Source organism: Pagrus major, chromosome 2 (genome assembly GCF_040436345.1).
Source record: "Pagrus major chromosome 2, Pma_NU_1.0".
NCBI lineage: Eukaryota > Metazoa > Chordata > Actinopteri > Spariformes > Sparidae > Pagrus > Pagrus major.
Window position 1 is genome coordinate 35193815 of NC_133216.1, and position 27691 is coordinate 35221505.

At 39.2% G+C, this 27691-nt stretch overlaps 1 protein-coding gene across 1 annotated transcript in view; it reads right to left on the reverse strand.

Moving 5' to 3' along the window:
* The window catches only part of ngef (neuronal guanine nucleotide exchange factor), a 158506-nt gene that overhangs the window by 25475 nt on the left and 105340 nt on the right, over positions 1-27691 (reverse strand). The window contains exons 8-10 of the mRNA XM_073483788.1: positions 7492-7621; positions 7247-7321; positions 6314-6403 (exon numbers count right to left, since the gene is read on the reverse strand). Coding sequence (XP_073339889.1) covers positions 6314-6403; positions 7247-7321; positions 7492-7621 — 295 coding nt within the window. The remainder of the gene's footprint in view (positions 1-6313; positions 6404-7246; positions 7322-7491; positions 7622-27691) is intronic.

A 27691-nucleotide genomic window follows, 5' to 3' on the forward strand; every position in this document is an offset into this window, starting at 1 on the left:
CTGCTCTCTCCAAAGAAAAAGACCCTCCACCGTACCAGATGCCTCTTTTAGCTGAGGAAGGAAAGTCAGATGAGGATGAGGATCAAACTCAGGGAGAGGTAGACTTACAGGTACCAATCTGGCTGGACCTAGATGAGGAGGAAGACGAGGATGAGCTAGCGTGGAGTGAGGGGGAGAGAGACAGTGCAGTTTAAGAGTATTTTGTCTTAATGAGAAAGTTACAAGGATGCAGGCCACAGCGGTTGGCCTGAACATAGGAGAGGATATAGATATCTAAACTGTGAAACGTTCCTGAAAATGTGATTTACACCTAGAAGGTGTAAAAGGAGGGATTTGTTAGAATAAAATGTCTTTGTATTTGTAATCTGTATACTGTGACCTGTCAGTTGTTTTATAAACTCATCACTGTAGTTTCTATAGATCCATAGAGCAGAAGGCCACCTCTGATTATCAGTTGATTGAAACAGGATCCGTAGGACAGAGGGCTACTTTGATTATCAGCTGGTTGAAAACAGAGGGACAAGATATCGTCAGGGTCAAAAGTCAAACCCCCTAAAGTTCAGTATGCAGTTAGTCATGTGAGGCATACTGTAAGATAGAGGTCTCAGATCGCTGAGTTGGTACAATTGAATATTGAAGGAGGAGTCTAGGGTTTAGGTTTTCCTCCCCTTTAGGATGCTGGCTGAAGACGGTTGGAGCAGCTAAGTGCCAAGAGGCTGGGACCAGCCTGTGCACCAACAAGGGAGAGCCAAGTTTAAACCAGGGCCGCTCCCCAACAGTTTTTGGACCAATTAGATAGGAACATATACTATATAACTTTGTGTAAATTCTAAGTAAGGCACTCTCTTTTGGGAAGTTGGTTGCAGCTAACTGCTTGCAGACTGCGATTGGCTGAATAAAAGGGGTCCATGTACATGTAACATTTTGGTGTCCTGATGCTAAAATAAATACTTGTACTAAGGAACAATTCGGCTATAGAGTTCTTCTATGCAAATCAACGAACGCGCTGACAACGGTGAGCTGCTGTTCCTCCGTGAACACGCAGAGGAGACGGGGTGAAATGTCTCGGTTGTTAGCGGACGGTGAGCTACTGTTCCGCCGTGAACACGCAGAGGAGAAGGGGTGAAATGTCTTGGTTGTTCGCGGACGGTGAGCTACTGTTCCGCCATGAACACGCAGAGGAGGCGGGGTGAAATGTCTCAGTTGTTAGCGGACGGTGAGCTACGTTAATTCATTAGCATGTTGTGCTAAAGGACAGTGACCTGCACGTTACCTGCAGTAAAGCAATCACTACTTTGTTTTGGAGCCGGAGACAGGGGTTACCTGCTACATGTCTGCTGTGCTACTATCGGTTATATGCAGGCATGGACACAGAAAAGTTGCTTCGCAAATGTGTATAGCTCGTTGCCATGGTCACGCCATGCAGTCCTCACGTCTTCCGCCCGGCAGGAAGAGGTGGGCGGCGCACGCAGTAGCTCATTAGCATTAAAGGGAAAGGCACTCAAACCGGCCGCTTAAAACAGGGCTGTGAAACTGGCGTGTAAACACCCCTGCTGTGCTCAATCCTTCGGTTTTTTCGACCAAAGCATGTTACTATCATTCCATTTAGACATCAAGGAACCATGTCAACAAGCAGAAATGAGCATAATATGTCACCTTTAAAATAAACAATCAAATAAGAAATGTATTTAAAAAATCATGAATTTGCTATTTCAACTAGTTTCAACTGCAATTTTATCCAACATGTTTTCTTAGCCATTGCCATTTCTGTGCCATTGCATTAGGACAAATGAAATACCTTGATACTGTGATGTGCCGTTTACTCACTGTCACCTCACTGTCGTACCTGTAGTCTCTTGCCACACAGCTTAAACGGCACATCACAGTATCAAGGTATTTCATTTGTCCTAATGCAATGCAGGATTGCACAACAAATGAAAGTTGCAGTCCTTTGTGCTACACACGTAGAATATACAATATATACAGACAGCTAGATTTATAATAGAATGGGATAATATATTGGGCAGCTGTAGCTCAGAAGGTAAAGCGTGTCGGCTAGTAATCAGAAGGACACTGGTTTGAATCCCCGGCTCCACCCGCTGCACGTCAAAGTGTCCTCGAGCAAGATACTGAATGCCAAATTTTTCCTGATGAGCAGCTAGCACCAGTGTGTGAATGGGTGAATGTGACAAGTGTTGTAAAGCGCTTTTAGCCGTCAAAAATCCAGTCCATTTATATATAATGTATTCACCAGTTGAGTGCAATAGTTTGATCTGTGATGTTATAGTGGAGCTAGGTCGCTGTAGAGATGTGTGCACAACAGTCTTGGCCTGCCTGATTCCCATCATGTCCATTCCATTTGTCTACTACTGGAAATTAGCCAGCCTTAAGTCGAAGCTGGTTTAGTATGGCTCTCATCCCGTCTCTCCACCACCCACAGCAGCCTTTGGCCTGGCTGTTGTTGTGGTCGGAACATGCTGTGGACAGTAATCATCTGAATGAAATTTCAACAGTTGCTCTAGTTCAATCAATTTTGGGTGGAAATGTTTTTCATCACACCTAACAGTTAACTGTGTGAATGGTTTCTATGTCTGTCAAGAATCAGAAGGATCCTTAAGAGGGTCTGGGCATGCACACAAATTAGTAGCACATTTATTTTCTTAGTTATAAATGCAATGCATGAATGGACTTGCATTTTTATAGCATTTTTCCAGTCTACTGACTGCTCAAAGCACTTTAGTTACTTTCACTCATTCACACACTTTCAAGGATTCAAGGATACTTCGACATGCAGCCAGGGGAGCTGGAACCAGCGACCTTCCGATTGCTTGACAACCTGCTCTACCTCCTGACCTACAGCTGCCCTAAGTCATTTACTGCAGGACTCAAGCAATACTGTATATGGTATGGATGGAAACCTTTTCACAACGAGCGATATAATTATAATAATTCAGGCCTAACATCAGCCTAGGCCAATCGCCACATTCACTCCTTTACACAAACACTCACTGCATTGTGTTATATTATTTTTAAGATTACTATTCATGCAAGGAAAATATATTTTAGTTTGAGTTTAAAAATAACATTCAAACACACACAAAAAAAACACATGTCTCAGAGTTAGTCAAATGCACTTCAAGAATTAAAGCAATAAATAATCAAATATATCCTTATTGTTTTCAACTGGCATTTCCTTCAGAGCTCTGACTGTACATGAATTTACCATCAAGATACTATGGTAGCTGATGCTTCCATCTGACAGAGAGAGAATAGGCTGTCCGGGTTATTTTCCACATTATTTCCATGTGTATGCATCTTCTGCATGATTAAGTTTTTACATCACAAAATAAACTTGGGAAATTTAGTTGTGATATGACGTGCTGAGGGCAGCCCTCTGATGATTTTTTTTTCCTTTTTCTTTTTTTTTTGGTGCTTGTGAACCTATCTCTTATTTTACATCTTTTAGCAGCACTTTGATTCGTGGCTTTTCTCCTTTTGATGTGCTCTTTCCTAGTGCTTTTTTTTGTCTCTTTCTCTCGTTCCCCCATGAAAAAAAATCGACATCACAGGAGAGCTGTGATGTCGATTTTCTTGCCACAAAACACCCATGCACACTCCACACACTGACTCAAGGTTGTGTTGATGTGAATGTGAATGTGAATGTGAATGTGAATGTGAATGTGAATGTGCATGTGCATGCGACCACTCCCATGTGATGACGGGAAGAGATCATACATCAATCATAGGGCAGCGTGGCAGAATTGAAAGATGTCTTTGATCATGAACTCAGCTCACTTCCACCATCACTCATTAACAAATTTGGTTGCTTGAGAAAAGGCTGTAAAGGATGTACTTGTACAGAAATTGGGGGTGTGTGATAAAAATGCTCCACTTCCCAATTTTGTTCAAGTTGATGCAATTCAGCTGCTCTACCACATTGTCTGGTCTGAGGCAGGTAAGATCAGGGACATTGCCTCCAGCAAAATGCACACCTCACCAAAGCCTATACTGCAGCTTGAGCTGATGAGACCCTCGTCATCTTTGGCATACAATGATGAGCCCAGATGAAGAGCACTTCAAACAAGACTATCATGCCTTCTGTGCACATATGACCTCACCACCAATAGGATCCTGCTTGTGAACCACATGGACTGTATCGTCAAGCAAGGCTGACGTCACCATTATTAGTTACATGCTATAAGCAGCTAGAGCAGGGGCAACCACATTGCATATCGTGAGTGATAAAACTGACAAATTTGTCCTGTTATTGTACTGGGCTTGGAAGGCCAATCAACAGTGCAATTGGAAAAGTGGGATGGCACCATCCTGGACATCAGGGCATTGAGTGACAAATGTCAGGGTCTCCTGGGGATGCATGCACTGTCAGGATGTGACACCGTCTCCTACCCTTGTGGAAAGGGAAAATTGTAATCTAAAAGTATCTCAGAAAAGTACCATACCTGGTCTCAATACAGTGCTTGGAAAAACTGATTTGACCTAAAAGATACTGGAACTGAGTTCTTCCTTGCACTGTATGGGCAGAAGAAGGCCAAATCCATAATAAACGCTAGCTACAAGATCTACAGTCAGAGGAAAAAGCAGCTGAACCTAAAAATGCTTCCTCCAACTGATGATGCTACACATGCAGTGTGATCATCTCCAGGTTATGTTGTGGAAGGCTGCAGATCCTGGACTGCCACCTGCAGAGGCCAGAGACATCACTAAATTTGGGTGGGAGGTTGCTGAAGGATGGGCTGTCATGCCCACTGTTTAAACCCATGAGGCGGCTCCAGTTAATTTCTTTGATGTCACCAGCTGCAGCTGCAGCACATTTTAGGCCTGTAGCCAAAAAAACTGCAGCTGTCATTCTGCAAGTCTTAGTTGTACTGATAATTACAAGTGTCAAGAAGATTAAGTCCGCTGCTGCAACTCATTCAAAACACATGAAGACAAGGAAGAAGAGGAGGCTGAAAGGAATAAGGAGAGAAATAATGAAGAGAGTGAAAGCAATTGAGTGCTCACAACCAATTGCGCTGTGGTTGTTAATTGGAATTTATTGCTGTTTCCTGTATGCAGGGATTTTATTTGCCAACTATCAAATTATGTAAATGGTAAATCTACACGTTTACCTTTCAAATGTGCTAACTTTTAAAAATATTTTTGAATTTTCATTTTTTTTCATTAAATATGGTGTTGTAAAAAATGATTATGCTAATGAGGACATGGCAATGGGGCTAGAAATCTTTTCTTATATTTTACTGTATGCAGTATGCAGTTTGTTACCATTAACATAAACTTATACTGAGAAGTCTTGGACAATGTTTGATTTTCTTCTTTATTTTACCAGAGATGAGCTAATTATTCTAATTACACTAGTTGAGTTTCATCCACTAAAACCTATAGATGACATTTCAATCATAAAAGTTCAGAGGAAACACCCTTTCTGGGTCCAAGAAATTTCTAGTAAACTATAATTGGTACATACCAGCCAGATTTTTTGGCTAGTGTCATGTTAACAGTAAACAGCTGTTTTCTCGAGTTAATTTTACCATTAACACAAGAACATTTTTTTTTTGCTTTTTGAGATTACTAGGTAATACACTTGTGAACAACAGATTACTGCAACAATTATTTTGGCTTCCATATATAAAACCCTATTATACAGTAGTTCTGAATGCAAATACCACAAAAATATGATATGATCATGCTCTACTTCCCATCTTCAACTTTTCATTGGAAAAATATGTAAAGTCAGCTGCCTTTTTTTGACAGTTCAGCAGACAAATCTTCATCAATTCTTCCTGCGAAATGACTTTTTTGTTCACTCATGAGACAGACCAGTGAACAAGTCAACTCGAGACCTATTGTCCAATCGAAATGTAGACAGCACCCTCTGTTTATCAAGCTAAATAGCAATGCAGATTCACTATAGTTGTAAGCCTCAAGATTCATTAAGATGCTGCCTCTCATTGATTTTTTGGGGATTGCTTTATTATTGATTATTATTAATTATTAATTCATTATTATTGTTTTGAGGACTTGGCGGGCCAGATTGGGTTGGTCCGCAGGCCAGAACCAGTTCCTGGGCTGTATTTTGCCCATGTGTGCCTTAATCCATAACACTATAATAACATTGTGAGATTTTCCTGACCCTCTTCCCTAATTTTTTTTTATAGCCACATCAGCAAGTCTTTCTATTATGAAATATACCTCAAAAGTGTGCTACCTCAAAAATATTATGGACACAATGCCCCAATTTCTGTAATATGCCATCATGAAAGCGTAAAATGCGAGATGAAAAGACTTTGTTTACCTTGGTTTTAAACTCCAGGGTTTTCTCAATGCAGATAAGCTCCTCTGTGCGACTCATTTTTCGCACCCCCTCGTTACACTCTTTTACAATCTAAGGAAGACATAAAAATGGCATCAGTCCATAACCTCAGAACATCATATTATTTTCTCTTCTTTTTAAATGTTGCTTGCGTAGATACAAGCTTCATGGATACCATACAGAGAGCTGATTACTCAACGATAGAAAACAAAACAACAAACAACAAAGCAAATATGATATTATGATCAGCTACTCTTTTGTTACTATTTTTTTTTTCTATTAATTTCTGAGTGGAAGGATGTCCTGACTGAGTCTTCATACAAGAGAAAGGTCAATCCTGTTTGTTATAAACTCTCCTCAACAGTGTGCTCTGCATGAGCACATAAGTTTATTAAGTTTATTTATTTCTTCACAAAAACATTTAAAAAAGGAAGTTTAACTAGGACACCAAATTCGTATCAAATCTGTACCTAAAAGGGGCAGGGAGCTTTTGTTCGTACAGTGCTTTGCAAAACAAAGTTACAAAGTGTTTATATATAAGATCAAACTAAGAAAATGATGTATTGATGCAAATAAGAACAAGCAATTAAAAAACAAAAAGTAATAACCCCCCCAACAACAATAAAAATACAGAGATACATCCTCATAATAACAGAATAACAACTATGTTGACAATGGGATGTGTGCTACAGTTAATAAAAGCCTTTTGTGAAAAAATGCGTTTTGAGGAGTGATTCTATAGGTGCTGCTACAGGCCTCAGATCCTCAGGGATGGAGAACCAGGGCTGAAGGACCTTGACTGCAAAAGCCCAGTCACCACATTGGTCTAATCCTCATCATTTCAATACCAGCCTTACAACTGCCTTACTGCCTGTTTTAGCCCAACCTGGGCATAGCCCCCTGACTGATGCTCACCTGTTCCAGTTGCTGGTGTGCTTTTATAGCATTTGCTTCCCTCTCTGAGTTTTCCTCTGCTTTTTTCAGGATATTCTGTCAAATGAAGAAATTAAGTCAAGTTAAAATAACAAAAAGCCTTGTTATTACATTAGCAATAAATCCCCATTCATCACTGCAACTTATTCTAAGTATATCAAACACTGTTGCATCTTGCCATGTACATTATCCATTTGTGTCAATTTAGTTTTAGTTGGCACACTCACTTGTACTAGCAGCTTGAGCCTTGTGATTCTCTGGAAAGGAAGGATTAGGAATGAGGTGAAGGACAAGCCCCTGACACGCGGATGGTTCTCCAGTACAGCCATGGCCTCTCGAAATGCCTGATTTCCCTCTCTGCATAGTCATGTTGAGACAAAACAATGCTTAGTTTATTATGACTGTCTCTCTCTGTCTCTCTGTCTCTCTCTCTCTCATTCAATGCAGTGATGACACAGAAAAAGAAAAAACACTGACCTAACTTCATTAGGTTTCTGCTGGTCATACATGGTTACAGATCACAGTGTCTGGGTTGGGGGCTCTAGAGTTTCATTTTATTAAGGTTACAATTAAAGAGGTCATATTATGCAAATTTTATTGCAATTATTTATCTTATCTTTTATTTGGGGGACCTAATAGAATAGGTTTACAAACTAATTTTCAAAAAACAAATTTTTCTCATGTGGTGCATTGCTGCAGCATCCCTTTTCACACTGTGTCTTGAACAATCAGTTTTAGCTACGGAGTGAGACATCTGACCTCCGTTCAATCTTCGTTGAAAGTTGCACATGTGCATTACTTAATGGGCAGGATGTATCCAATCAGAGGCAGAGTAGGGTGGGTCATGCCGAACAAGGTAGTGTGGTCCAAAATAACACCACTACAGCTGGTAACCATGGCTGCTACAGCTGCACGTTCGTGCCCGAGTCTGATACCGAAACACAGGCAGAACAAATCAAACCACCTTCGCAACCAAGACTGGACTTATATAACACCTGTTAGACGCACATAAGTTACAGAAGAAAAGGCTTGACTTCAAACAAGGCATTTCAGGCAGCGCAGGAGCAGTGGTTTCCGTTGAAGAGAGTAATTTCCTTTGGCATGGACTTGGCGTGGCAAGAATCCCAAAAGCATAATATGACCTCTTTAAGTTCACTCAACTAGAAAATGCATTTCCTGCTGAAAATGCAGTATGAATGCTGACATTCTGAGAGGGGAAATTCTGGCCTTTTCATGGCTTTTGTTGTGATGAGCCAAGAAAGAGTGATAGGAAATAGGAAGAGAGCGAGAGTGGGGATGACATGCAGCCAAGAACCACAGGGTGGATTCAAAGCCTGGGCCACTGTGTAAAGAACATATTGTTTGTATGGTTCACACAATCTACCAATTGAGCTACTGGGACAATTCTAAGTGTGGAATATTTCAACATCTGATGTCTGTCAAACTAGCACAGAGATTTTGACAGTTTCATCGTTTTTCCGGCAATTGACTTGTCACCAGTACTCTAACTACTTGATGAGGGACAACCCTGGCACAAGTTGAGGTATTACATCTATAAAGCAAAGAGATTCTGATTGTTCATCATATTTGAAAAACATTCAGACACTAATACACGTGTGATCAATCATCCAAACATCCATCCATCTGTATGTATGTATGTATGAAATTTGGAAATAAGTAAAAAAAAAAAAAAATCATTGAAGGGTAAGGAATTGAACCCCTGATCATGGGATCATGAACCATTTGCTTTACCCCCCACAGATCAGTAGTTTAACATTGTAGTTGCAGTCACCTTGAATTTACCCTCCCCACCAAAAGCCTGTCAGCTGAATTCCAGCCTTTTCTCTGTCAATTTCCAGCCACTTGGAGTCCCCATGATGGTGCCACCCTCACAAAAACATATACAGGATATATACCCTGTAAACCTAAACCTTATTCTTCTACTCTGGACCAATAAACACTCCCGCTGATGAATGACGTACTACAGGTTGTTCGGGGCTTGACTTTATGTTTAGAAACAGGAAACAGTAACCATTGTACTACAGCTAAACAGTCCACTACACAATATTTATGACATTTTAGGAGAGAAATAGATAATGAACAGAATCATGGTTCAGATTTGCTCATCACTGCCTTGTTCTATAGTTTGGTCAGATTTTTTTGTTTCCATTTTCACAGTACATAAACAATATGGCAGGGACTCCTGGTTCATGATCTTTCTCTGTTGTAGCTAACTTGTACACTAAAATGTGTTTTTTACTGCACCTCAGACAAGAAATGGGCAGTGTAGCAACCAAATCTTGGTTTGTATTTTATCAGCAATGTTGTGACAGTTTTTATTAGGGAGCACGCACAGTGACTCTCCCTCTCAAGATCTGTCTCTGCTCTTTGTGTCTGTGAGCACAGGCTTTCGTAATGTGGAACAACAATCTGCAGTTGATAAAACAGCCCTACAGTTGCCAGATGACCAGATGATTAACTTTTACTGACATTAAAGTGGGGGGCTCTGGGTGCAGGTAACATGGAGAGAAGTTTTTTTTTTTTGTTTTTTTTTTAATTGTTTTTCTACCAATAAACAAACATACACAAGACAGGACCAAAGAAAAACAAAAACAAGCTGGGAATAACAACATAAAAAACCAAAAACCCGAACAGAAAGATCAGTTCCAGGTAAATGTGACAGGTACATTATACAGCACGGGGTGAAATACAATGGGAGCTTGAAAAAGAAATATATATATATAAATATATATATAAATAACACAGTTGTTTTTTTTTTGTTGTTGTTGTTTTGTTTTTTTAATACAAATGCTCTGGTCATTATAGCAGAAAGATTTACATTAATATAATCAAGGAATGGTTTCCATATTCTTTCAAAGGCATTCGTTTTGTAGTGCAGGAGACAGGTCAGAAAGTCCAGAGGTATATATTCCATTATTGTCCTGTGCCATCCCACAACTGAGGGGGCTTTATCTGAGATCCAGTGCTGAAGAATATTTTTCTTGGCACAAAATGTCATAACAGTTTTTTCTAATATATATGTTACACGGCCACTGGGAAGACCCAGAAGGAGGGAAACCGGGTCGAGTTCAAGCTCCTTCTTCAGAACCTTTCGTATTTCAAATAAGACATCACTCCAAAACTTTTGTATTTTAACACAGGACCAGAAACAGTGAGTAAGATCACCAATTCCTGTCTTACATTTAAGACAAAATGGAGAGACATCCTTTCTGTATTTGGAGAGACGGTTTGGGGCAACATGTGCTCTATGCAGTATCTTAAGTTGCATCACTCTTGTCCGATTACAAACTGTTATTTTCCTTGCATTATCCCAGATGTCATCCCACATCTCCTCAGTTATGACAACACCCAACTCCCTCTCCCAGATCACTCCCAGCGCCCGATCACCGAGATTTGAGCAATCTCTCAGACCGGCATAAAAGGTTCTAATGGAAGCATCCCCCTTAGAGAGAAGCACTTGTTTCTCTATCTGTGTGACATTTACATCAGCAAACAGCGATGTATCTTTTAAAATAAAATCTCTGACCTGAAAATAATGAAAAAGATCATTTCTTGATATGCCATATTTTTCCATAACTTGATTGAAAGTCATGAGGGTAGGACCATCAAAAAGATCACCCAAGGAAGAAATTCCCTTAGCTGTCCAGCATTTGAAAGCCGTGTCCAAGGTCCCTGGGAGAAAGTCAGGGTTATCAGTAATCGGGGTGAAAACCGATGTAAGCCCTGATCTGCCTTCCATATGCTGTGTGATCCTCCATGCTCTAATAGTATTAATTGTAACAGGGTTCCTGCAAAGCTTTTTAATACATTTCAGTTTATCAATAAAAAGTAGATTTTTAAGAGGACAGTTGGATAGGGACTTCTCGATATCAAGCCATATTGAGGAAGCATCGTTTTCAATCCAATCAGCTACATATCTTAGATAGGCACTCAATTGATATCTTTTAATATCTGGGAGATCCAGCCCACCCATAGCACTTGGTAACTGTAACACCAACATCCTGATCCGTGGTCTTCGCTTACACCAGATAAAAGAACTAAACCAACCATTCAGTTTTTTCACTATTTTATGATTGAATAAGATGGGAATCATTTGTATTGGATAGAGCAAACGTGGAAGGATATTCATTTTCAGAAGTGAGATTCGGCCCAGCCATGATATGGGAAGATTGTTCCATCTCTCCATATCTTGTTTGATTTTATCTAATAGTGGGTTAAAGTTGGCTTGAAACATCTGATTAAATTTTGGTGTAATATATATACCCAAATATATGAAACCTGCAGGGGACCACTTGAATGGTAAAGGATTAGGGTTATTTGGCGGTTGTCGCAAATTACCCAGAGGCATCGCCTCTGATTTGGAGAAATTAACTTTGTATCCAGAAAAGGCAGCAAACCGGGCAAAAATCTGAATAAGAGGAGGGACTGATACAGAGGGGTTTGACATGAACAACAACACATCATCTGCATATAATGTGATTTTATGTGCTTTTTCGCCCACATCCAATCCAGCCATTAAAGGGTCTCGTCTGATAGCTTCCGCTAGAGGTTCAATTGCCACTGCAAACAAAAGTGGTGATAAAGGACAGCCCTGTCTGCTACCCCTCTGGACCATAAAATTTGGTCCATTGGTTATGACTGCAGCCATTGGTTGGGTATACAGGACCTTCACCCATCTAACAAAGCTATCACCTAAGCCAAACCGTTCAAGTGTAAAAAATAAATAAGACCATTTGACGCGGTCAAAAGCTTTTTCCACATCTAGGGAAATCACAAGCCCATCCACTGACTGCTGTTCAGATAGTTGAATAATATTTAGCAATCTTCTAATGTTGTTGTAGGAATTACGGCCCTTAATAAAGCCAGTTTGATCCTCCTTCACTATAATTGGTAGAAGGCCTTCTAAGCGTCTTGCTAAGACTTTGGAAAGACTTTTTAAATCTACATTCAGCAGCGAGATCGGCCTATACGAGGCGCAATCCTCAGGGCATTTCCCTTTTTTAAGAATCAGAGAAATATTGGCTTCTCTTAATGATGGTGGGAGGGTGCCACATTCAAAGGAGTGGTTGAACATATTCATCATGGGCTTTAATAAAAGACTTTCCTTATAGAACTCGCTACCGAGACCATCACTGCCTGGTGCTTTGCCTGTTCGAAGGAGTTGAATGGCCTCATGCAGTTCAGCCGCTGAGATCAGGGCATTTAATTTAGATTCCTGATCTTGTGATATAGTTGGGAGATCAAGTTCGGAGAAGAAAGCTTCCATTAATGTTTTGGCATTGCTAGCTTGCTCCGACTGATATAATTTTGTATATAAATTTCTAAAAGTGTCATTAATTAGTTTAGAATCAGAAGAGCAAGTCCCTGACCCATCTAAAATTGACTCAATAATTTGAGAGGCCCTTCGTTTTTTTGTTAAATTGGATTAATATCTTCCTGGTTTGTCCCCATGTTCAAATAACCTTTGTTTTGCATATCCTAATTTTTCCCCGCCTTCTTTGTTAACAAGGAGTCTAATGTAGAGCGAATAGCAGTTATTTCCTTCAGTTTAGCTGCTGTAGGTTTCTTGACATATTCCCTCTCTGATATACTTAACCTTTTTTCTAATAAAGCTTGTTGTTCCATATTTTTACGTCTTTTGGTAGCAGTATAGGATATGATTAACCCCCTGGCATAGGCCTTGGAGGTCTCCCAAAGCAGAGATGAATTGTTAGCAGAAGGGGAGTTAGTGGAGAGGAAATGCCTAAATTCTGTAGTGAAATATGATGTGAATTTGTGATCTTTTAGAATTGTGTCCATTCTCCAGCTTGGGGGTTTTTTGGAAAGTTTTTTTTAAATGTAATGTTCATATACACTGCCGCATGGTCTGATATTATAATGTTTCCAATTGAACAGGAGACAACAGATTCTATAAACTGTTTGGGGGCAAAAAAGTAATCAATTCTTGTGTAACAATTGTAAGGATTAGAAAAAAAAGGTGAATTCTTTATCTGCAGGGTGAAGTGTCCTCCAAATGTCCACATATCCAAAGTCCTCACAGAGACCAATGATTTGTTTTGACTGTTTTGATAGGGGTGAGGCACCTAAAGGAAACCTGTCCATCAAAGGATTCATAAGACAATTAAAGTCACCTCCTACAAAAGTTCTATCCACCGCAAGATCAGATAACTTGGCAAATGTCTCCATCAAAAAATTAAGGGGATGGCATGGAGGACAGTAAACATTTAAGAGAGCAAAATCCTCCCCATGTAAGGAGGCTGAAATAAGTACAAACCGTCCATATTTATCTTTGATACATTTTGACACTTTAACTGGTACATTTTTCCTAATGAGTATTGCCACCCCTCTGCTTTTGGTGGTGAAAGATGAGAAATAGACTTGATCAAAACCGCACTGCTGCAACTTTAAATGCTCCTCATCATTCAGGTGTGTTTCTTGCAACATAGTGATGTCAATCTTTTCCTTTTTTAAAGATAGCAATATTTTTTGCTATCTTTTAGAATTGAGGTGTCCATTCTCCAGCTTGGGGTTTTTTTGGAAAGTTTTTTAAATGTAATGTTCACATACACTGCCGCATGGTCTGATATTATAATGTTTCCAATTGAACAGGAGACAACAGATTCTATAAACTGTTTGGGGGCAAAAAAGTAATCAATTCTTGTGTAACAATTGTGAGGATTAGAAAAAAGGTGAATTCTTTATCTGCAGGGTGAAGTGTCCTCCAAATGTCCACATATCCAAAGTCCTCACAGAGACCAATGATTTGTTTTGACTGTTTTGATAGGGGTGAGGCACCTAAAGGAAACCTGTCCATCAAAGGATTCATAAGACAATTAAAGTCACCTCCTACAAAAGTTCTATCCACCGCAAGATCAGATAACTTGGCAAATGTCTCCATCAAAAAATTAAGGGGATGGCATGGAGGACAGTAAACATTTAAGAGAGCAAAATCCTCCCCATGTAAGGAGGCTGAAATAAGTACAAACCATCCATATTTATCTTTGATACATTTTGACACTTTAACTGGTAAATTTTTCCTAATGAGTATTGCCACCCCTCTGCTTTTGGTGGTGAAAGATGAGAAATAGACTTGATCAAAACCGCACTGCTGCGACTTTAAATGCTCCTCATCATTCAGGTGTGTTTCTTGCAACATAGCGATGTCAATCTTTTCCTTTTTTAAAGATAGCAATATTTTTTTCCTTTTGATGGGCGAGTGGCTTCCCCTAATATTCCAAGTGCACAGTCTCAATGTGTCACAGGTCATAACATTTTTTACTGAAAAGATTTAAGCTCCCAAATGTATTGAAATCTCTATGTTGATTCTGTACCTGATTGTAACCCAGCTGAGAAACAAAAAACAGACAACACACATTACAAATAACAGATGTGCCAACAGCACTGTTGGAGGAACCTTCCCCACGCAATAACCAGGGGATTACCATAACCTTCTTCATAACTGGACACTAACTTGACTAACTTCTCTTACAGCTCCAGATCAGATTACACCACCAGAATGATAATGATATCCACCCTTAAACAAGGATGAACAGACCAATAAAACAGAGAAGAAAAAAAAAAAAAAAGGTCTCCATGCCCCCACAAAAAACAAATTAAAATACTCTCAGTATTATTGGTTTACATATCATGTTATCAGCCACCCAAAAACAAAGGCTAGTAGGGCAAAGGTTGACATTTGAAATTGCTCAGTTTAGCTTTATGAGTCAGCATCATTATTCAAATAGATATATGATCTGCCCATAAACAAACTTAGTTCAAAACAACGTTTTCATCCAGATAGTTAACCTGCCCATAAACATAAACAGATCGGCTGGTGACTCACGTGTAGTTCACCTGAGAGTGTCAACAAAAGCCATGGCTTTAGCAGGGGAGTCGGAGCTCCTGGCTTCCCCACCGTGGATTATTTTCAGAGTAGCCGGGTAGAGCATCATGTATTTAGCTCCAATGTACCGCAGCCGCTTCTTGACATCATCAAACCCTTTTCGTTTGCGCAGAACCGCGGCTGACAGAACCTGAAAAAACATGATGCTCGACTCCTGGTACCTCACGGTCCCGCTGCGCCTTGCGGCGTCCAACACCCTCTGTTTGTCAGCGAAGTTGTGAAACCTGATTTGGACGGGTCGAGGTCGCTGGTTGGGCCCCGGCTTTGGAGCTAGTGTGTGGTGAGCTCTTTCAATTTTCACCCGGCCGGCTTTCGTCTCCAGCCCGAGCAGGCTGGGTATCCAGCCCTCGAAAAACTTTGTTGGGTTACTACCCTCCACGTCTTCAGGTAAGTCAATAACCCGTACGTTTTTTCTCCTGCCTCTGTTCTCGAGATCATCGAGGCGCAGCATGCAACGTGCGCTTGTTATGTAGTGAAGAAGACATGGCGGAGGGAGGACGTGATAGTAGCGACCCTCAAGGCATTTTTCCGCCTTCAAAGAGAACCAAATCTGAAGTCTGGGCGTATTTTGGTTATTATAAGAATGCTCAGGGACAGCTGGTCGAGGATGGCTGCCCTATCTGCAGGAGCTGCAAGAAGAAAGTTGTTGCGAGGGGCGGCAACACATCCAATTTACTTACTTATTTGCGCAACCATCGCCCTCAACTGTTAAGTGAATGCAAGGTAAATTAACCTTAAGCTCAGGTGAATGATGTGTGTATGTCGAGTTTTCTCTGTCTAATGTGCTGTCACTAATGCAAACTGACCAGATAGTGGTATAACTGAACGAAGTTGATCCGTGATTTGGCACGTTATCTGAACTGCTTATTAATTGTAGATTTCACTTTTTAAAGTCGACCTAATAATTCCCCAAATATTGATGCAGAGCTGCAGGGAAGAGGATTTGAGACAAACACGTACTGGGTGGACTGAGTTAATGAATGCAAACTGACTGAGATGACTGACTTTCATCTCAGCTCCGTTCACCGGAGCAACGTCTACCTGTGGCTCAGCAGCCATTTGACCAGTCAGATTGACCGAGTCCATTGACAACAGACGAGCAAGCAGACAGAGACAGACAGCCAATATATATTTAAGTAATATCAGAAATATATAATACTTGTGGATTATTTGTAGAATAGACTATATATAAAGAATAATATAAAATGGTGAATATAACAAGTGTCTAGATAGAGATAAGAGCCAAAATAAAGCGTTCATAATTAATTTCACAATAATCCTTTTTGTTTTGATCTAAAAAATTATCCAACCTGTTTCTCACAAAAGTGATATGATCTAGATTGTGAGTTTTGTGATCTGTTGGTTGCACCCTTAGTATTAAGTAACAATGACAGTAATAATTAATAATGACATTTTCTATTAATTTTTTTCACAGAGAGGGTCTGCTGGCCAATCGAGTGCTACTGCCAGTACATCTCATTCTACCTCTGTAACACAGACATTAAAGGACACATTTCAAAAACAGGCTGCTTATACCCTAACCCTTTTAATATATAATAAATCTATTTAAATATAAATCTTGGTGAAATTATTTCAATTTATCAGTGTATCAGTGTTTTTTCAACATTTTGAAGACATTTTAAAAATACCGCGGTATACCGATAACCGTGATAATTTTGGTCACTATTACTGTGGTGTGAAATTTTCATACCGTTACATCCCTATTGCTACCTATAGGTGAAAGACCTCACATTTGACTGCTGTGTTGGCAACTGGTGTCTGATGGCTCAACCCAAAATAGGTGCTAGGTGAATCATTTTCTGAAGAGGTATCGCTGCATTTTTAAATGGCCAAAAGTTGGCGCTGTGCACATGTTCATAGAGAACTTGTGTGTCAAGTTTCATCTTTTTAAAGGCAACAGAATTGCAGAAAATCATGTTTTGTTGTTACTGCTGTGCCCCCCAGGGGTAGATTTGTATGATATTTTACACACTCGTGCAGGTGCCTCAACGTACGACATTCCAAATTTGGTTCTAATCAGTTGAAGTGCATCAGGCCGCCCTCACTAGTTTGATAACCAATAACAGATAAACTGTAAGCGAAATCAATAAAAGAATACACAAGTTTAGCGAAATCAATAAAAGAATACACAAGTTTTGTTTGGGCTCATCTAAATATAGTACATACCAATATAGGTGAAAATTGGATGAATTATGTACCAATAGAGCCAAAATAATCTAAAAAAAAATCAATTTACGAATTTATCAAAGTTGATTTGCCTATATCAACTGACTCAGTCTCATCCAGGGAACTGATGAAGAAATGTCTTGTGATAAACAAGTGACATCTACGAACTTCCACCTCTGTACTGGTGTGAATCATGGTCTTGTAACCAAATCTTAGGGCCTTCAACCTTCTGGTTCATGCAAACCATGTGTCACTTCCCTTTCTTGCCCCCTCCTAATCTGACTCCTTGATCCTGTCATCCTGTATGTCTGAATGCAAATGCCCCATCCTGTCTTTTGCATTTACATTTAGGGCATTTAGCAGACACTTTTGTCCAAAGCGACTTACAGTAATTCATACATACATTCATACACTGATGGAGGTGGTGGTGCCGACCAGCACATCAGGAGCAGTTTGGGGTTTAGTATCTCGGCCAAGGACGCTTCGACATGCAGACCAGGGGAATCAAACCAGCGACCTTCTGATAACAAGACACTGGCTCTACCCCCAGCCCCACAACAACAACTGCTTCTTGTTGATTTCCTTAGTCTGATCAAGTAGATGTCCCTTCCTGCCTTTGTCTCCCTTTTGCTTGGTTCCTTTTATTTAGCATTACCTGCCTTACTGTATACCAATGCTTGTATTTTATTTGCTCAGGGTCAGTTCACAGAAACAGACTGCTTCGTCTGTCAGTTCACCAGCTTGCCAACAGACTTCAGTAAAGCTCACACCACTACAGCAAATCCTGAACTGGATTTTTCTTCTACAGAACCCACTGTAAAGGAATGTTATTAGCCAAAACAGTATGGAGAAGAAGTGCTTCGCTGTCCGCAATCCCACAACAAGAAAAATTGTATTTCCTCCAAAAATACAGTGTGAATGCTGACAGCTGAAGTGATTTTAGGAAATAGAGGAGGAGGAGGAGGAGGAGTAGAAGGAGGAGGAAGAGGAGGATGATGAGTAGAGGTGCTAGTTGTGAAGGAATTTTCCTTCTTAGTTAGTGACCTTGTTCTATTCTGTGTTAGGTTAATTCTGTACTTATAGTGACCAACACCATATTTGGATTTGACCCTTAAGACAATGACCTAAGGCATTGTCCAGTATGTGGCCCTGATCTACATACAGCAGGAGAGCCTGCATAGTTTATACTGTGTCTCTCAGCTCAGTGCAGCTGTCCTTGATAAGACTGAAGCAAGGTTTCTGTGAAAACCAAGGTTGGGGTAAGATAGAGAGACAGTTGTGCAGCAACTTGTATCTCACTAAAGGAGTCTATCAGTCCTTGGATACAATTGTCTCCTTACTAAGCAGCACATCTCAGGTTAGATTGATTATTCTGTCTATGTACAGAATGCATCTGCATCAATCCAAAGATAGAGTATAGCATATGGTTTGACCAAGTTCACTCTTAAGTAAGAAAGTTTGTAAAACACGCAAAGTCGGCAGTTGTTTTGCACTGCATTTTACATCAACAGGCACTGTGCAGCAAATGCTTGAAATTTGAATATTTCATGTCTGTTGTCCTGAAATGTACATCAGGTCCAGGAATTTACAGCACCGCCACTTCTGATGTGGAGAATGTCCTAAGTGTGTTGTAGATAGAACTTATTGACTTGCATTGCAACAGTGAGCTAAAAACTAAATTCAGAGGGAAAAGCAGACATGACTGGATAATTTCTGAGAGAACTCCCTCTATCCTCCCCAGAGCGCTCCAAAGTGGTGAGTCGGGTAATGTGCCTTTTTGGAAGCACGTATCTGTGTAAGAAACTGTTCTCGACTATGAACTTTAATTAATGCAAGTACAGGTCCAGACTTACTGATGCCCATCTTGAAGCTGTACATAAGGTTTCAACTGTGACTTCCATCACTGCAAATGTGGCTCAGCTGTGTGAGCAGAGGTGCTGCCAAGTGTCTGGCAGGAAATAACGTACAAATCTATTCAGGGATTTCATTTGTTAGTTCAGTGCAAGGTTTAAATAAGTTATTTAATAGGGAAAAAAGATTTGCACTAACATTTAAAAACTGTTTTAAAAAAAAACAATGGATAGAAACTGTTGTTACAGACACAAAATTTTCAGAAATATTGCACTTTCTTGTGGTAATGGTAGAAGTGTGAAGTGGCCATCCTATGAGATAACAATACTAGCAGTGGCCCCCAGCTCATTTGAGTTTGTGGCCCCTGGTCTAAGGCTTGAAACTGCTGTCATAGAGAAATAGGGAGAGAGTTTAAAAAAGGTCCACTTAAAGAAAGCAGGAAAATGGCTGCTATTTTTACTGCTATTGCGTATATTTTTACATCATGAGTGAGAGGACAAGTAGCCCTAAGCCTATTTTATCGTTGTAGAGTCTTCCAGAAATGTAGGCTCAAAATTAATATTGGGTTTATGAGGGAGTCAGCTGGAGTACTTGTCACTTGAAAGCCTCCACAGCCAAAAGTGTAAGTCCTATTGCTGAGAAATCCCCATTAGCTGAAAGAATAGACAATTTTAAATTTTTTTGTGTTTAATTTCTATATTAGAAGTGAAAATGATGGAACAAAAAGTTCAAAAAAATAACTGAAAAAATCAAGAAGGCAGAAGAGCTGCAGTGTGCAGCATCACAGGTGCTCTGACTCACCTGAACACCGATTCCTCCCCACTTAACCACCACAAAACTATCACATTAATGATACCCAGACTGGGGAGGTTGCAGACAAGACAAAGACAAGCTTTTAACACCTCAAACTGATTTACAATAGAGGCCTGGTGAGATTATCAGGGCCAAAAGGACAAGTAACACTCCCACAGGATGGAGATGGGGTCTGTTCTATAGTTTGGGAGCAATCAGTCTCCATCTTCAATTGGTATTGACTGGTTGCATCAATGGCTTTGGGTGACATCAAAAGGACTGCAAAATAATACTACAGTATGAAATTCCCTCTCCTGTAGTGGACCTAACACACACGGAATCCTGAAAAGCCCCTGCCCGGCAGATAACACACAGGATCAGAAATCTGCATGCATACCAAGTTGACTGGACATCAAATGCTTCTACTTTTGCAGCACACGTTGAAGTCATTATAAATTGTAACTGTTTTAGTCATTTGCCATCTTGTTCATCACATTCAGTCAAAATTCTTATTCATGGTAAAGAAGTGACAATACTGCCATCTACTGATCATGTGTGGTTAATTGTTTCTATTTTAATATGTATTGAGATTGAGTTACAAGGCAATACCTTATTACAATTAGCAAAGAAAAAAACTTTTACTGTAACAGTGATGAACAGTGAATGAGGGTTAGGGTTAAGTTTCTGCCTGATAAATTGCCTAAAAAGCAGAAACCACTAATTAATTTATTTGTTCCTTTTCTTTTACACTGTGAGTATAACATATTGATATTCTAATATTTTAATGGACCTGGTGGATGGCATATATGTGATTGTAGCATGTAAAACCTGTTTTAATTATTTAAAGTTTCGAAGTTACAGTCTCAAACAAAGAAAGGACAGGAAAAGTCCTGATTGGTTGAACGACCGTAAACACACCCTGAATCCTCCATAGAAATGTAGGTTTTGCTCTCTTCTTATCTTGCTCTTATTGTATTCACTACTCTTAGCTTTTACTTGTTTATTCCATACTATCTTATGTTTGTTCGTCGCTCACGTTCATATATTTCTTTGCTCTTTTTACTTTTGTGTGTGAGTTTTTATTCTTATTTTTGTAGCCAAGCAGTGGCGAGGCTAGCCCTTTTTTGGGGGGGCTCAAGCCCATCCAAAACTTGCCTTAGCCCATCCTATCGTTTAGTCCTCAAATTTTTCACAAACCTGTTTTGTTTGCTGTGGAGGAAAATGGTAACAGGTTCAAATGGGCCAGTAAAATCAAGCACAACCTCCCTGCATGAATCTCTTGCCTCTGATTGGTGGGTGGGCGCCTCCTGTTTTACAAAACAAAAAATGCAGCCCGAGCACACCAAACGTGGTTCCTAGAGGCAGCGCGGAATCAGACAACTTACGGTGCAGCTACCATACGAAATCGACAGTGTGTTGAACACAAATGACCAGGTAATGCTTCATTATAGATCCTTGACATAATCTGTCAGATGTCTATTAAATGGCAGTTGACCACAAGTAGATTTTTTTGCCTCTTCTTGAATTGCGTTACGTTTAAGTTTGCAGAATAGGCTTGTAATGATGCGTAGCATGATAAGCTAGGGTGCTAGGAGCTAGCACTAGCTATTCCATTGCAAAGAGTTAACTTGTTGCCCAGTGGCAAGATATGCAAGATATGAAATGTTACTGTGAAGCTATATCTTATGCCAAGTTAGAAAGTCTATCAGTAAGTAAATGTGGCACAAAATAAGCTATAGCCTAGTCTCTAGTCAGGTTGGTGAAGCATCGTGGCAATAGGAGTAGCAGCTATAGTGCTAGTAGACTTAACATAGTGCTAGCGTTTGAATGACATGAATCTTCTTTTTTTTTACACTACATAAGCCTGCTTTTCATACTGGCTGTTGATAGAAAGAGGATACAGGTCGCTATACTGTAGGATAGTGCTACCATCTTAAACACTGGAATATTAAACCCTTTGCAAATGTCTGCTTTTCCATAGATGGACATACATTCTTTTTTTAAAAGAAAACAGCCAGGCGCAGGTGAGAGAATGTAAATCCATGCCATTGAGTAGTATCGCAACAAAGTATTTAATAGATGAATACATGTTAATGAGTTAGCATTTATTTCTTTGTTGTATAGTTGTTATACTGTATTACTTTGTCTTTTTGGTGGACAGTACAAAGAGAGGGAGATGAGGATAGAGAGAGAGAAAAGGAGAGAGAGCAAGATGAAACAGGTGAGAACATGAACAGGTAGTCAAGAAGACCATAACAATAAGCATCTTTTTGGCCACATTAATTGCATTTGCCCATATTTATTTACTCAATCTTTTAAAACTGCTCTGTCCCACTGCACATTGACAGGTTATAATGTAGGCCTACATTTGCTGTATTTACCTCAGAAATTGGCCCACTGGGCTTGTTTGCTTTATGTATTATTTTAAAGGTTTATAACTACTTCCTTACAAAACGTTTGTATGTATGTAAAGAGTGAGAGAGGAGGATGGAGAGAGGACACAGAGAGTGCAAGACCTGGAAGAAGCAGGTGAGAAAAGGGCATTGATTGTTATAGGGGCAAACCACCTCACTAATTACATATAAAAAGAAAGTACATTATATTTAGAGTAATTTCATGGATGACTTTTTAATCTCCCTTTAAATATTTATATATTTTTTCTGAAAATGTAAGTTTATACAAACAATATTACAATATCAATAAAACAATTTGTTTTGAAGTTCATATTTTACTTTGTCTTCAAATTTTTACCATCCATTTTCCATTTTTACCATGTGTATTTTACATTGAAAACCAATGTGTTTCAGTACTGTGTAAATATAATACAGAAATACTGTACTGTCCATGGCATGGAGGAAGGTGGTTCATGTCTCAATGCATATTAAATCCCATTTAGAGGGCATAGGCTTTTAAAAATAGCCCAAAATAGGCTATAGTTCAAGATGATCTTTTATCCCTTAATAGGCCAAAAAAGCTGAGACACAATGTTATGCACAGACAGCTGTGGTCAATTGAGCCTTCTCTTCAGTTTACATTAACTAATTTTTTGGAGAAAAGTTGATCATTGTTTATCCTTAATCATTACTGTTATCATAGGTTTAGGAAGATATTAGACTCTCATCCGGTGAAATGACTGATTTAGTGGGGGGAATGTATGTCAGTGGAACATGTACATAGATCATGGTTGGATAATCAAAGATTCTTGCTTTCATGAAAAATCTTAGCCTTTTCTAAGAAATGTAAAAACTGGATTAAATTCGGTAGCCTCATAATTCGTCGTCAAGAGCGGATGTCAGCTGCTTCCTGGGGGCTGACCCCCACCAAAGGTTAGATCCTAGAATCGCCCCAGTAGCAAAGTTTTTATGCCAACTGATCCTATTATAACTTTATTACAAGTTTTATACACCTTCCCTTTTTTTCCTGAAGACTTCAGTTTTTTGTCATTTAAACAGCGGCAAGTCTTTCTAAGGTATCAGCAAAACCAATAACTATAAAATAGCATTTGAGCAATCCTACACAACCACCACTAAGCTGCTTCTAGTGGAAAAGTCTGCTGGCAGAAGTCTTTGCTGGGAAGAAGTTTCAAACCACTGCATCCAGTGATGTGGATTCCAACCAAGCTCATCTCCTGCATGGCCTTCGCAGCCCAAAGTAGGCACGAACCATCTTCTTTAACTGCTCATGACTGGGTTGATGTCGATATAATATAATAACATATTAATTTTGCTAGTAATTCAACCTCCAACTTTTGCATCCTCATTCAATATTAGTTACTAGAATCCTTATTGAACAGATTATTTCTTCCACCATTCCCCATTCATCATTCCAATTCATTATCATCATCTTGATTGTTTGTATAAGTTAAATGTTCATGTTCACAATCATTTAATTTAAGTCATTAGTTAGTATTTAGTCAATTAATAAATATTTTTCATTTAGACCCAGTTGTTGTTCTGTGTATTCCTTTGGAATGGAGAATGGGGATCAATTTAATCAAGAAGTCATATCTTTGGATAATTGACTGACAACTTGATGAATTATTGATTTGATTCGTTTTCCTCTGATGGTGCCCCCAATTGAGGCCAAGTTCACTGAAATTCAACTACACATCATGTTTTATCATCATAGAAGGCACAACATCTCAGCTGAGCGAGCACACACACATTGAGAGCCTATGGCGGCAAGACTGAAACAGGCACGGCACTTTTCCCCGCAGGTGCTTGTGGGCTCTCAGTAATATAAGCTACAAATGGTGAAAGAAAACAAGGACATGAAAAAAACTAGGCAGCATAAGAGACAATCTGTTTGTTTTTTCTCAGAACAAACACATGATGATAACCCAGAACAGCTGATTAAGGACTTTATGACCACTCACTTCAAAATCTCCCTGGACACAGTTAAGGATATTACATTCCACAATGTACACTGCGCTGGGCCCAAAAACCCAGCAAAAAATACCCATGTCCCATTGTGGCAACATTCGACCATTACAAACAAAAGCAGTACAGTGTCACGGCAGACATCTGAAAGGCACAGACTACATCCCTTAACAACCAGAGCCCCCGAGAAATCTTGGACAGACCAAAAGACAACTCCCAATCAGAAAACATGCAGGAAGGAAAAAAAGTTGAGTTGTTGAGTTGAGTAGGTTGTTCACTGATGATAAACAATGAACCCCCTGGCTATTCTAGTACTCCACAACATACTCTCTTTCTATTCTGCTTCTAGGCCTCCTTAACCCTCTATAATCATTCAGCAATGCTGACTTGTAATTCATAAAATTGCACTTTAGGCACCTTAGCAGAAGTTGAAGTTTACATATCTGTATTTGATGTTTTCTCACATGCACAAACACACAGAGGCACATGCACATGTGCCCATACATACTCATATGAAGTTAAACCAAACACAAAAAAAATAGACACTCACATCTTGTTATCATGAACTCACTTAAATATGTAAGTTGAAACATTTATTTGCAGATATGTATGACTCCTACAAGAAACTCATACATTCACATCTGACCATCATAAATTAAGAGCCCCTCAATTTAATTAAATCTTCTCTGTCTTCTCAAGTCTTTTAAAGTCTTCTAGCCTTCTAAAATTTTGTTCAACTCAGTCGAGCTCTGTGTGTGCAGCAGTATTAAATATCGTGCTGTAATCTGCCTTGTGTGTACAATATTTTTTGTTTTATCTAATTTTTATTCTACTTTTACCGAAATGTTTGACAATATACTTGAGACCAGCAGAATGAGTTATTTTTATCAATTTCTTTCAGAATTTCAATATTCACACTTGAATTGTGAAGATTGTGAGTTTTTGTTTAAGAGCATGGCCACAGCCGTGTGGCGAAGGTCAATGATTCAACTTGAAACAGGACTCCCATATACATGGTTCAATCTGCGCTAAACTTTTCATGCCTCAACACATTAATATGCCAAAATTTGATTACAGTCAACAGCAAACGAGTGGCAACAGGAAATAACGTTCTCAAAATTTCATGTTTGAACAGAGTCCCAGCCAAAACACTTCTACATGCTAAATAGGAGGTATAGTCATTGCACCACCTACTGCAACAGTAGTAGAAATAGGACAATCATTATTCAGTTACATAAAAGTTTAATGGTGCGGTCTATCCTTGACATTCTTAAAAATAATGTGTAATTAGTCTTTTCTCACTGGTACCACATAGTGGAGAAAGTTACATTGATGATGATGATGATGATGATGTTGTTTAATCTACAGCAACACATCATATTCTGCTACTTGACAGGAAAAAGGAAAGTAACATGGCAAATGTGACTAAAAGAGTGAGACAGGAAGGAAAGAGTGAAATGAACTAAACAAAAGGGTACCAAGAGTAAGGGTACCAAGAAAGGGAGGAGCTTAAGCTGTAAGCTTTTATTATTTAGAATTTATTATTATTATCTTCACATCTTTGAACTGTTACTGGTTGCTACCATTACATTAGTGGATACAACTGGGCACCTGATAACTTTATGAGGTTAGGAAATGTATTCAATAAAGAACAGCAAAAAGCACCAACCCCCTTAAGTAATTGTTGGTGATTAATTGTGTTACATATGTGTTTTTAGCCCCCCAAAAAATCTAAATATAATGGGCCTGTGCCAAAAAGATATTATAAATTGTTCATCAAATTATTGTACTTTTATCTTTTTAATAACCTAAAATATGTAACCTGGATTCATTTACAAATATACCCATAATTGCTCTCATGCTAGTTTATCCGGATAAAAGCGACAAACCACCTGTTCAAAGGAACCAGAATACAGGAAATTACATCAACTGCTGTTAAAAATGTTCTCACCAACATTGGATTGTCTCACCCACATTTTGCTTCCTACAGCCATGGAACATACCATTGTATTTTATGATATATCTTCAAGCATTAAAGTTAGAGCTAAAAATGACAACAGGCAAAAATATGTTTGCAGAATTTCCCATGTCCGCAATGCAAACCAGCTGCCAGCTGTCTACCTGAAACTGACAGATGTTGTTTGCGCAACGTCACAGTGATTTGATCTAATGAGGTTCAAATTATATACAAACCAAGAACAAAAGTAGAAACAACAAGGCATAGGTTGCTATGGAAATGCATGGAAGATGGCCCTTGCATAAAACTGGGCTGTCTACGCAGTAGAAAGGAAGAAAACATTTTAGGAGAGAAATGGTGATTCGATAGGTTCATATTTGATCATGGCTGCTTTTTTTTTTTTTTTTTTTTTTTTACAGTTGGACAATATGGTGGTCACTTCCAGGCGATCAGACTATACCCTTTGTTTATATCTATTGTTGATAGAACTCGCCAGATGACACATTTTGTGTAAATTGGCAGATTTTTGCTGGCAAAAGAGTGGGGGGGTCCGAACGCAGGCAAAATGGAGAGAAGTTCACCATTGTTCATTTGCAAATACTGCTAACATAGTAGCAATACAAAGCTGTTTAGAAATCGGCAAAGTTCCCAAATAAGATTGTTAACAGCTTGTGCATTACATACACCAAATTGATTCAGCATCCTTGTGAATAATAAAACAGACTGTATATCGTTGTGTGTACCCTAAGTACATCAGAGAGAGAAGCAGAGAGATATGTTGTTGAAGGTTACACATCCGGCTCAAAGCTACAGCTGTAACATGCATGTTGGTATTGTCTTAACATACTACTATTTACTCATGTCAATCCCACATCGAAGGTAATGAAAAACTGTTCCTTATTTTGACAATTATTTCTCTTTGAGGAAAGATTGCCAAACTGTATAATAAACTGCATCTGGACCAAAAAATTAAGATAATAAAGTGGACAAACCAAACAAACAAACAAACTCCCAAATATAACTGACATTTAACATTGTAGTTCAGCCACTGATGTGATTGTAAGTGACAAGATATTCGGCTTGGAACTCCCAACACCTTTATGAGTGTGATCAGACTGCTAAAGCAAACTTTTTGAAAGACTTTGCATAATATAATCTACATCTACACAACAGACAATTGAATATGAAACATGGACTTTGTGCTGCATCTCCGAATGTTTGTTGATAAACTAGTCACTGGCATGCAATTTTCAGAACACATTTTATATTTAATTTTGAAACTACCAACAGGTCTCAGAGGTCCCCAGAGGTAGGATTTTCTACCATTGGAGGTACCT